A 12,943-nucleotide genomic window follows, 5' to 3' on the forward strand; every position below is an offset into this window, starting at 1 on the left:
TCGTATCAAACTTCAAATATGTGTTAAGCTTATTATTTCAGATTACTACCGGGGATTGTTGACTCCGCATATAACAATATCATGGACTCTAGAACTATATTCGCTTTAAATTGAACATTCCATATTTTAGCATACAAAATGGCGACCCCCATGGCTTCAGAAACCGGGGAAAACAGGGTTAACGTTCGACAGTTTCTTGAGCAATGGGGCGACCAGATTAAATATTCAAATATTGCAAATGATAGCGAGATTGAATCTATATCAGCCATGATGAACGTTCCGACTGACACTGTCAAAGAAGTATCTGAAGTGTGCAGGCAAGTCCGCTGTCTTCGACATGTTTGTGATAACGTCCCCGTGTTAAACAAACTTTGTATCGTAAAAGATCTGATTTTAATGCTGTGAAGAGATATCGTACCGTAGAAATAGATGACGAGTTTGGTTTATACAAAATACTCCACATACATGAGAGATTGTTAAAGTTAAGAATTCTAAAAAAAGTTCCTGCGCATAACCTATCCATATAGGCCTGTGGGAGGGTCGAAGATGTTGGCAATCTTAAGACATTACAGATAACATGGGCTTGTATCAACGAATGGCTGCAGGTGAATTTGTAACCAAACCAATTAGTAGCCTTGGAGAATTTGTCGCCAATCCCATCTTGTAGACAAAATTTACGGTGAAACGTACAATACAAAATACAATAGAGAAATATAACTGAATAATAAAATATTTCTTACGAAAAAGTCTTCAATTTTGAATGAAAATAAAAATTTCATGCATTATGACGCTTCCTTACTTCTTGCTCGTATTTTACACAGTTGTCCATTTCGAACCAAATGTCATGCAAGTTCTGCCAGTTACCTTTAATAGCGATAGATGCGGAAGCGACAATTAATCTCCTTCAGCATAGATCCTCACTTCTGACCAACTGTACATCTCAGCTTGTAGATACTTAGCTGATCATTTATTTATGATAGTTACAAAGGATCCTGCAAATCCTATCACAACAAAATATTGTCCATCTGGAAATATTTGCGAACAGGAAAGTACTGTGAAAACTGCGAGTGACACACACTTGCAATAGTTTATTGATGCAGTTATTTTGGCAGACCAATAACAAACAACTAAAATGAAGGAGGCATGTTTCTTTTATTCATTTCACACATTGTCAAACCAGTCAATACATGATTAAATGAATAATCTCTCACACCCTGTTACCTTAATTTCATATGGTCACTCAGTGTCAATAGTCTAATCAAGAAAGCTTAGTAAATTAATCTCCCACATCTCGTCAAGTTGCATGCATATCACTGAGTAGTCCAGACAGATGCAAGCCAGTCTTTGCTGTTCGATAAACACACAACTCCAATCCACCCTGTCAATTAGACCATTACAACAAGACATGTATCTATGGTCTAAAAATCACTGACTGACACTGTCACAAGAGTTACCATTTCCTAAAAATGCCTACTACCGGAGACCATATAATAGATATATGGTCTCTGCTACTACTTATAAAGATAGCAACATGCAAATTAGCTTTTATCTCATCAACAGGGTGTCACAAATCTTTTCAGACAGTTACAGTTAATGTTAGCCACTCACAATAATTTATACTTTCCAGATTTACAGAAATTATTACAGTAATCCACCCCGCTCAACAATTACTGAATGATCCTCTTTCTGTATTATGTATTTATAATAGCAGTTACAAAGTAAAACCCAAAACACTGTTGAGGTGAGTGAAAGAACAGATGGTAAATATTGTCATTCAATTCCAATACAACAAATGTAACTACAAATTCACTCCTGGTTTGTGTACGAATTCACCGTAAATTCTGTCTACGAGTTGGCAGTGACTACAAATTCACCGCATTCCAACTTGGATTGATTACTGTAGTACTGGTCCCCTGAACTGGCCACTGAACTGAACTGAACACATTATGCTGTGGTATACGAATAAAAACAGAAGAGTGTCAAGGTGTACCAACTAATTTGGTCTTAACAGTATATATATACTCACTACCAAAAGAAAGGCAAACAATAGAAACATTAGAGGAATATGTATGTTAAGAAGAGATGTTTCCAGTGTATACTAATTGAGAACAAAACTTAACAATCTGTCAAGTGTTACCAAAGAGTGTCTTTAATCTTATCACGATATGCAACATGCTGCATGTGATTTCCAAATTTTACACGTTATTCCTGCACGAGACAAATGGTGCATCTCAAGTCGTAGGTCAAATGAAGTATAATAGTCAAGTCAAATAGTTATGAACAAATAGTGTTAACAATATCACCAACCTTGGCCCTGTGAATACTGTTGCTAGTTATAGTGCAATCTCATTAAAATCAGATCTTAGTTTTCGCTACCGCTAAACGAAGATCTGAGGACATCCCATTACGGGTCACGTCAGAACGACCTTTGATCGACTAATGAAATGACTGACAAGAAATCGACATTAGCCAATCAGAAGGTAGCTTTCTCAAGCTTTACGACACTAGTTTCGAAACATATTTTGACATGTTCTCGATTAAAAAATTTAAAACTGATAAGAACATTCTGGAATGATTTACAGGTGGCCTAGATTGTATGGACATAATCATAAAACCTGTAACTGTCATTCGGAATACCCCGTGTTAATTATTTCGTGGTTGCATGATTAGAAAACACATTCCGACTGTCACTTTCATGATCTGGTAAGCGACGCTCTGATTGGTTGGATGAAACATCGTTCTGACGTGACCCGTAATGGGATGTCCTCAGATCTTTGTTTAGCAATAGCGAGAACTAAGATCTGATTTTAACGAGATCGGTTATTGTGAAACTCATTAGAAGCCACTGTGTCTGTCCTACAGCCCTGAAACCCTGATGAGTAGCAGCGACACCCTTGACAGGAAAGTCATGTACGAGACTGTTCCAAGTGATATCGACCTGACAACCTTAAAGTGAGTATTAATATGTTCTGATGATTGGTTATACTAACAGTGGTCTCACAGCGATAGAAACTAACAGTTTTAGCCCACTAGTCCTTATGATGACAACATTTAGCAAAACCCCTAAAAAGGGCAAATTTTTACTAGTCCTTAGGATACCTTAATTATTGGGCAGTTTGGCAAGGACTACAGGACAATTCCAATTTCTATCGCTGTCTTATGAAAGTCACGGGGTACTTGTCAATGCCCAAATGTTAAAAATTACAATTTCATGGGGTCCCTAAATTCAGATAATCAGTCACAGACGTAATGTGCACGTGAGACGGTATACCGCCTCTTGTACACGTCACTGGTGCACTCCGCGGTACTCAGGGAAGCACTTGACACTAATTAATTCCATCACTGTGACACGCCCATTCGAGTGTGACTCCAGTGATGATATAGGAGCAATCCTCAAGGACACCCTTGCATTTTGAATGCTTTATCAAAATGCATTCATTATTTTAGATGTAACATAATTGTAGGTGTCAATAATTGATTGAAGGGAAAATGTTTATAAACATGCAACTGTTGTTTTAAGTTTTACATTTTATTTGATCCCGATGTGATTAAATGTAACCATGGTAACTGCATTGCACATAAACACACAAAACATTCAGGCCTTTTTCTTTAGCAATAATTATTTTTTATTTCAAATCATGATAAAATCAGGCATTTTGACATGTGAACTGCTAGAAAATACAGAATTCGTTAAATTTTTTTGTTTATGATCTAGATTGATCAGATGTAACATGCCAATAAACCAATGATCAACACAAGGGCGTAGTTAACTTTTTTTGACAGGGGGGGCAAATATTTGTACAAGTATCACTTATCCCCAACTTGATTCAAATAAAACTGTTTTCTACAAAAAAATTAGGGGGGCAACTGCCCCCCGGCTGGCTACGGCACTGCAACATGATCAGTGATGAGATTCCAACCAATTTCCAGTACATTACAGCTGGGATGGGTAACTCGGTTACTCGGGTGGCTTGTGTCCTGAGTAGGACAACCAGGACCCATGGTCAGTCATGTGATCTATGTTCAACTGCAAAAACAATAAAATTCCATGGTTACACTACACATCGATGATGTTAGCATTCTCTCTGACTAAACACACAGTCATTCTGACATTTATGTGTGGGTAAAACTCAACTTCAGTGTATGCATGATCAGATCATTTTATATGTGTATCTAAATAGTTTTTGCCATGGTTCCAGTAAAACACTTGAGACCAACAGCGTGTACCTAGGTAGGATTTGGTCATAGGGGGTCGGATACGTGGGTAGTAAATTTGGACTCTTCCAAGCCCTACAAAGGTGCATTTGATCTTGACACCTGTGTACAGGTGTATGCTCATAAGCTGCCGACAGTGATACCAATATTGCAGTCTTTTGCTGTGTGGGAAGTCTGATTTTGAACAGGTTTAAAGTCACGAAAACCGGAAACCAGTGAAGCCGATGCTTTCTTTTCCCCCGACCTGTGAAGATTCCGGGCTAGAATAGGTCTTCAGCAACCCATGCTTGTCATAAAAGGCAACTAACGGGATCGGGTGGTCAGGCTCGCTGACTTGGTTGATGCATGTCATCGATCCCAATTGCGTGGATCGATGCTCATGATTTCAATCACTGGATTGTCTGCTCCAGACTCGATTATTTACAGACCGCTGTCATATACCTGGAATATTGCTGAGTGCGGCGTTAAACAACAAACCAACCAAACCAACTTTCTTTTCCCAGGAACCAAGCAGCAGAGCTGGACAAGAGGATGAAGAACCCGACATATCACAATCATATTCTACGGAAGATGAAGTACAACTATGTTGACTGGTATCGATATTTCAAGGTAGCTTACTCCTTATCTTCTATGCTTGTGTGTCATTAGACTATTGCTTAGTCTCTGAGATTATGTAATTTTGATAGAACAAACAACATTTTAATTAAAAAGGAGCCCCGGTGAAATGCAAGATTCAGAGCCTGTTGAAAACCTGGACTTGCTTCATTATGACTATAGCATTACAGTAAGAGTTGAGTGGAAGTTATAGGGTTCTGGGACTGTGACACAGACTAGAGTACTGTGTCTAGTCTCCGACTAGAGTATTGTGTCTAGTCTTGTGTAGAAGACATGGTTAGGGCATCTGACCAGAGAGCGGAAAGTCTGTGGTTTGATCCTCTGGCCGTGTCATGCCAAAGGATGTCATAAGATAGTACTTGCTGGGTGGCACTGAGTGGGGTATCCATGTCATATTATGGCATGGTATTCAGTGTGTCAAGCACAATAAGACTGATGTAAGTCTGGTCTAGTACAGTCAGGCAAACTCATGCATGCATGCACATTGCTATATGAATGTGATAATCTTAGAAAGCGATGTAAAAACACAGGGTACGATTTAAGGCACTTGATTTAGCTTGCACTAGGTGCATATTGACATGAAAAGCTAGTTGCACCAGACAAAAAAAAGGTTACACCCATAACCTTTTCAAAGTTGAAACACAGATGCATAAAAAAGGTCATGTGTCATGAATTACACATAACGCAGGGATTAGTGATGTAGTGAGGTTAATAAAGTCAGTGAGGGTGTTCAAAGATGTGTGGACAAGTAAGGGTTAGTCAGACAAAACAAATGATTTTTTGTTACGTGCACTTGGTGCATGTGGTCATAAATATAATGTTGCGTTTCTCTATTTTGGGATGCACAGGTGCATGTGTTATCATAGGCTGATCCAGAGGGGGTTCAGGGGGCCCGGACCCCTCCCTTTTGAAAACCAAATGTAGTATGATGTAGGCAGTAAAATTATCTGAGAGGAGTTTGATATTTTGGACCCCTCCCTTTAAAAAATGCTGTATCTGCCCTTGTTTATATAATGCAATCCAGAGCCCTGGGCCCCATTTATCTCACCTCCTGTAGGAGATAAACATAACTTCATTGTGGTGCAAATTTAAACATTTTCAGTCTTCAAAATAGACGCTGCCCACTAGCCTGTGGCCAGCAAAATTTTACGGCCGTCTAAAATATAAAAAAAATAAAAATATCCTTAACAAGTCAGTGGTGCAAGACTAAAGTTATCCCCCTTCTTGTTTGAGTGACTGTAACATTCTGTGTAACAAACATGTTTTGCTTGGTTGTTATTCGTTGTTTACTAAACAAACTACTACCCATGTCAAATATTGCGTGAGACAATTGACGATTTGACTCGGACAGTGAGTATGTGACACATCCAAAATGTCTCAACAGCACAACTTGCATTCCTTTTTCGGATGAGGGAAACCTGGCCCATATCCCTGGCTTGGGAAGTAGTATGGCAAACAGGATGTGCCAGTATCTCATGGCCCATCATTTCCTTAGGTTATTTTTTAGTATCCCCGGCCCAACAAAGTTGGTGGGGGATATAGATACGGGCTCCGTCCGTCCATACGTCTGTCACGTTTCGTTTCCGGAGCATAACTCATTAACCGTTCAATACTTTTTCATGAAACTTTGCAGGTCTGTCAGGTACATACTGAACTGGTGCCTTTTGCTATTTATGAATTTTATAAATTTTTATTTTTTACGTTTCCATGGCAACAAGATGGACTTAGGTTCCAAACTCTTCTTTTTTTCACAATTTCCATGACAAGTTTCACCTCGGTTAAAAAAGATGAGGGTTTGTTTAGATTTAATCATGTCATAAATTCTGAAACAGATGCGGGGGATATAGCCATGTTAGTGGCAAACTCTTGTTTAAATTTGTAACTGGTAATAAAACTCATCAAGATGTATCTAACAACAAAGAGAAGCTCCTTCTTCTGAACATGCCTAAACGTGACACAGACAGAGACTGATACGACTGGAAAAATATTTCCCCCTGATGTCTGTAGATGTTTATGTGTTTCTGTTAGACAGAGGAGAAATTCAGCTATCCGGCACCAGATGGCGTTGACACCAAGGTCAGGGAACCCAACGTTGTGCTGACAGTCCAAGTCCACAAGCCGTATCGCAATCAGCCAAGTTCACGGGTGAGGACATGGAATTCTAACTTCTTTAATGAAATGTTTAGTTGTTTGTTACAAAAATGTCTTCTGATTAACTGACTAATTTGTCCTGACGTCATTGAGTTGTCCTTACATGTACATATATATGCTCTCTGCCTCATGGCATTCATTCACCTAATGAAGGAGTAAGCATATACTCCGAAACATTGTGTTCCTCATAATAAAGAAGTTGGCATCCATAATTATCTTCCTTATATGTATAATTGCCTTTCAAAGACCTGGTTTTATTCCATTTTATTCCATTATCTTGCCATTATTGCCATTATCTTGAGACCATAAATATGGAATTTACTGCATCTTGACTGATTGTCTGACCTCTGGTGTGTATGAACCACTCCCCACACCTAGGATACATGTATTGGCCTGTGTTTGTAGTTGGTCATGTCGGAGACCTACCTGGTCCTTGGCAGCCACAGACTCAGTGAGCTGCGCGACGTCATCAGGTGTTCCAACGACTACGCTGTCAGCGGCGATCACAGTGCACACCCAGACGTCACACAGTTCACATATGCAAAGGTGAAGCTCATGTGTTTTGTACAGATTCAACATTGGAATAAGTGTTATAGTTATCCTGGCAGTCCTCTAACATTGCCCATATATGGGCTTGTAGTTATGTTGACGGTCCTCCAACATTGCCCATATATGGTGTTGTAGTTATCCTAAAGCGTCCTCCATCATTGCCCATATATGGGCTTGTAGATATCTTGACGGTCCTCCAACATTGCCCTTTTATGGTGTTGTAGTTATCATGACGGTCCTCCATCATTGCCCATATATAGGCTTGTAGTTATCCAGAAGGTCCTCCAACATTGCCCATATATGGTGTGTAGTTATCATGACGGTCCTCTAACGTTGCCCATGTATGGGCTTGTTGTTATCCTGAAGGTCCTCCAACATTGCCCATATATGGTGTTGTAGTTATCTTGACAGTCCTCCAACATTGCCCTTTTATGGTGTTGTAGTTATCATGACGGTCCTCTAACGTTGCCCTTATATGGTGTTAAAGTTATCCTAAAGGGTCCTCCATCATTGCCTATATATGGGCTTGTTGTTATCCTGACAGTCCTCTAACGTTACCTGTGTATTAGGTTGTGTTTATGATTTCAAATGCTTGTCCATGATACAAAGTGAGCTCTTGTCACAGGATGCCATTCTGTTTTCACTTTCTGATTGACCTTTCAAGTAAATGCATATACAGTCAAACACTGTTGTGTCGAAGTGGAAGGAGACCTACTTAAATACTCCGAGTTATGCGCGGTTCGACTCAACCGAAAATGATAAATAAAGAAGGAATGCACAGGGACCGAGTTTTTACTTCGGGACAACCGAAAATTTGACACATCAAAGTTCGACACAACGATGTTTCACTGCAATTGAAAAGCAAACTCATCTCCAGTGAAACCCATGAAAATGTTTTAACTTCCAAACTTGTATATTTTCATGTTTTTGATACTTGAAATAACCAAACTACTCAGTGACGTATTGCATACATGTTTTGTAGGATATTTACAAGTCAGGGTTTTTCTTCATCGAAGGAACCTTCTACAATGATCTGCGCTATCCTGACAACCGAGACTACAGCCAGTGAGTATGTCTGTGTAGCCCACCTTCTGGCAACCAACAGTCACTGAATATCTGCCATATTGACAACAATTATCTCTTTACGGTTTCTTTTCTACTGAGCATGTGAAGTAGGATAGCAGGAGTTTTGTGAGCCTTTGAATTGCAATGAGCGATTTTGTAAGCATTGTTTTCCCCAACATTTAATGCAAGGTGTGTTATTTGTTAAGTAGAAAAATATTTCAACTTTGACAGTGTTGGAGGAGACAGAACGTAGAAAGTATCAGTTTTGTTTTGTTTGTTGCTAAACGCTGCTCTCAGCAGTATTCCAGCTATATGATGGCGGTCTCTAAATAATCAAGGCTGGGCCACACAATCCAGTGATTGACATCATGAGCATCGATCCATGTAATTTGGATACGATGACATGCATCAACCAGGTCAGCGAGTCTGACCACCCGATCCCGTTAGTTGCCTCTTACGACAAGCAAGTCTCTTTTTAAGGCAAGCATGGGTTGCTGAAGACCTTTTCTACCCCGGATCTTCACGGGTTAGAAAGTATTAGTAGTTATGGACTAAGTACTATATTCATTGTTTAGTTCCTCTGCGCATTAGCCTGTGTTTTGGCCTAAAGAGGCAGCCATGATACATTGATTTCCCTGAAGCTGATGCCTATGAAGCAGCTGTTTTATTCATTTGCTACCAGAAGTATTCATATTTGTTAAATGTTTATTTTTAGAATCATAACAGAGTGGGTCAGTCAGGAGAATAGATGGGACAGGATTGGTCCTTTTGAGAAAGCCAAGATGGAGGACACAACTTTCCTTGACCTAGACCTTGTGGTGGGCAAACCCTACTTCTACCAGCATCAGGGTGACTGTGAACACCTCCTCATCTTCACCGACATTCGGTAGGTCTCCTCTCTCAGTGGAAGCCCTCGCAATACATGACCATACACCACAATACATCATAATACATTATAATACATTATAATACATCACCAAACATCACCATTATACAGGTCATAGTAGCATAGCATCCATAACAAATACTGCTTAGATACATATAACATTCATATCGATGTTCTTATTTTAGAATCTATTTTCATTATCCAATCTGTGTTCTGGGGTAGAGTAGGTCCCTGAATAGGGGCAAAACTAGATGCAGATCCTTCTTCATATCCTCAAGGCCTCCAAGTTCATACTACTAATTCAAAAGAATTACTTCCAGACCTACTGCCTCTGTGGTCTAGTGGTAGAGCGTCCGCCCAGAGAGCAGAAGGTCGGGGCTTCAATCCCTGGCTGTGTCATGCCAATAGACGTTAAAAGATGGTACTTGTCGGCATTAAGGGGCTAAAACAAGGACTGGGTGGCTTGGAGTCAGTATACTGTGCCTGAGTTGTGTATGCTTTTTAAACTATTGCATGGTATCTCAGTGGGTTAGCACTATAAAACCAGCATTAGTCCAGACCAGTTGTAGCAGACACACACACATTCATTCATGTCACAATATAAGTGTATGCTTGCCCTAAAAGGTGACTATGCTTGTTGTAAGATGCGACTTACGGGATCGGGTGGTCAGACTCGCTGACTTGGTTGATGCATCCCAATTGCGTGGATCGATGCTCATGTTGTCTATCACTGGATTGTCTGGTCCAGACTCGATGACTTACAGACCGCTGCCATGTAGCTTGAAAATTTGCTGAGTGCGGCGTCAAACAACAAACAAACACAATGTAAGTGCAATAATCTTGAAGGCGACATTTCCCCCATTTCACCTCCCCTCATCTCATACTAGGGTTGCAATCACAGAAGGCTTTAAAAAATGAAATTGGTTCTCAGGCAATGGTTTTTTTAAATATAGTGCAGGTGGGCAGTGTCTTTTTTGTTTCTTCGGTTGTTCAAACTAGTATGTAACCAAATAAACAGTTGTGTACAATCAACCTGGGAAAGGGCCTCCCTACATAAATGTATTCCTTCTTGAGTAAAATACTGGAATACAGTATTTAACTCCATTGGGCTTTGAAAATTTAAGGATATTTCTATTTTTTTAAATGGAAACAAAAAGCAAACATGCTGTGAACTTTATGATGATGCAGGCGGTGCCTGAGAACCAAGACTATTTTTTTATTAGCTTAACAAAGAGAGCCTTGTACGACTGAGTTGTTCACAAAGTGCCGGTGCCAAGCTGTGCGTGCCTCATGTGTCTTCCTGTTACAGCATGCTCCACCCCATGGATCCCCAGGACCTGCGGTCGTACCCGTATCTCTGCCGCGAAATGAACCACAAACGCAAGATCTGTAAATCCTGCATGATAAACACTGCCGGGTAAGTGCACTTTGAACTTTAGGTTACCTTGGCATGTAGTATCTGCACGGCTTTCCTCCAATCATGAAGTTAACTTTGACACAAAGGGGAACTCGTGATACTGTTTTCACCTTTATGTCAGTGTTTCTAAGTAAATGGTTCAGTCACGAGTATTTTGTACAGTATTTGTTTCAAGGTTTTAGATGCGAGGTGCTCTATTCTTGTGGTGAAGGCTTACGTTGATCACTACATGGGTCAAAGCTCAAGATAAACTGTATTTCTGTAAATTATGCAAACTAAATAACCATAACCAAATGAATTGATTTTTTTTTTCACATACACACTTGAGTATTTTTTTTAATAGTTCAACCATAACAACGCTTTGTGTAATTGTATCTGTGATATAACATGTGCGTCACACTTGCAGGTGGATCATCTATGACTGCCCCCTGCTCCCCAGCAATCCAGCCTTCATGTGCCACAGGTGCTTCAAAGCTCTGCTCTATGATGAAGACGGCAATAAGATCGGCAACTTCGTTGCTTACAAGAGTTCGGAGCACCCCACATGAACGTGTGTCCTCATGCTCATAGGCTGTCTGTGATATGACAACATTGAGAACAGATCCTGAGTCTCGATCCTGGCGTGCCAGTAAACAGCAATAACATCGGAATGGATGCTGATATCACCTGAATATACGCCCTATACAGGTCATGTTCACACCTCATTACTTGAGCAAACCTCACAAATATTTGGTTTGAATAATGACAATTCAGTGATGAAAAACATCTAATTATCAATACCTGTCATATTCTCACCATGACAATGTTGCTGTCATTAGTGCAAGACAATATTCACACATTCACTCATGGATTAACTGGATGGTCTTAGGTTTTTGATATTCTGTTGGAAAATGTTCTGTTTTGTGACCAGCTGGTTTAATTTAACATAATCTTAAGGCAATACTAATTGCTTTCAGTGGGGAATCTGTTTGGTTCGTTTTCATAATGAGAACGTTATTAAACTAGATGATTTTGAAAGACTGTGGTTCAGAAAAAAACACCCAACTTTTCACATTCGACAGTTTATCAACATGAATATTCTGTAAACTAAAATCAAATGTCCAAGGACTGGTATTTTGAAGACTATCACCCTGAGACACAGTCCCCATGTTTTTGCAAGGTAGGGAGGGCACTTTGGGCTCACCAGTGAAAAACAGTGGGGTCAACATCAGATGGAGTGTGGACAAAAGTAGTCTGACATAGACATGCGTTAAAATGTAGAATTATACTACAATTCAGCCAAACTTGTGTAATAGCAATATTGTGCATGCCAGTCCCAGGAATTTTTTATGGATGTAGAACTGACATGTCACTTACTAATGGTAATGCAAACTCGGCTTAATGAAAACTGATGTTTATTATCTCTGATCAACTTCCTTCCCGGGCAGGCCATTATCATGACAATGATGACACATTTAGTGAATCCTCCTTGGGCATTACTGTGAACTCCACTGTGACATTGTAAATAAAACTGGAACTATATTTGTCAGTTTTCTTGAACGAGACGACTTGTTGCACCTCGCCTGTATATGCCACATCTGCTGATGGAAGCTATGATGTACAAGACCAAGACTACGTGCCACAAACCGCTGCTAACAGAAACATGGACCCAGCAATGTCAAGCCCATGTTTGTTGGATTACATTAACAAGATTCTAATATACAAGCCAGCATTATATACACAATCGTGTTATTACAGCAATATCACCTTTTGAGCACAAACCTAGTCCTGTTTGAAATAAATTTTGGTGCTGAAAGAAAATTTTGTTTTTAATGCTGGTTATGACCCATGAAGATCCGGGTTAGAATAGGTCTTTAGCAACCCATGCTTGTCTTCCGAGACGACTAATGGGATCGAGTGTCAGGCAGCTGACTTAGTTGATGCAGTCATCATATCCCAATTGTTTGGATCAATGCTCATGATGTCAATCACTGGATTGTCTGGTCCTGACTTGGTTATTTACAGACCGCTGTCATATAGCTGGAATATTGCTATGGTTTGGCATT

General features: G+C 39.8%; 1 protein-coding gene across 1 annotated transcript; it reads left to right on the plus strand.

Moving 5' to 3' along the window:
- Positions 1 to 125: 125 nt before the first annotated feature.
- Positions 126 to 12,419, plus strand: LOC124147111 (snRNA-activating protein complex subunit 3-like). The gene is made up of 9 exons (XM_046517741.2): positions 126 to 317; positions 2,863 to 2,952; positions 4,719 to 4,824; positions 6,859 to 6,975; positions 7,387 to 7,527; positions 8,513 to 8,595; positions 9,311 to 9,481; positions 10,791 to 10,898; positions 11,305 to 12,419. Exons 1-9 carry the CDS (start codon positions 139 to 141, stop codon positions 11,444 to 11,446), a joined length of 1,137 nt encoding a protein of 378 aa, XP_046373697.2. The 5' UTR covers positions 126 to 138; the 3' UTR covers positions 11,447 to 12,419.
- The last annotated feature ends 524 nt before the right edge of the window (positions 12,420 to 12,943 follow it).

This window comes from Haliotis rufescens, unplaced genomic scaffold (assembly GCF_023055435.1).
Source record: "Haliotis rufescens isolate VD_foot unplaced genomic scaffold, xgHalRufe1.0.p SCAF_1, whole genome shotgun sequence".
NCBI classification, from domain to species: Eukaryota; Metazoa; Mollusca; class Gastropoda; order Lepetellida; family Haliotidae; genus Haliotis; species Haliotis rufescens.

Bases quoted from the DNA above. Each gene is read 5' to 3' on its own strand.
- LOC124147111 (XM_046517741.2), top strand. From the start codon at position 139: ATGGCGACCCCCATGGCTTCAGAAACCGGGGAAAACAGGGTTAACGTT. The intron at 4,825-6,858 runs GTAGCTTACTCC...TGTTTCTGTTAG, and splicing joins ACTGGTATCGATATTTCAAG to ACAGAGGAGAAATTCAGCTA. The intron at 10,899-11,304 runs GTAAGTGCACTT...TCACACTTGCAG, and splicing joins TGCATGATAAACACTGCCGG to GTGGATCATCTATGACTGCC.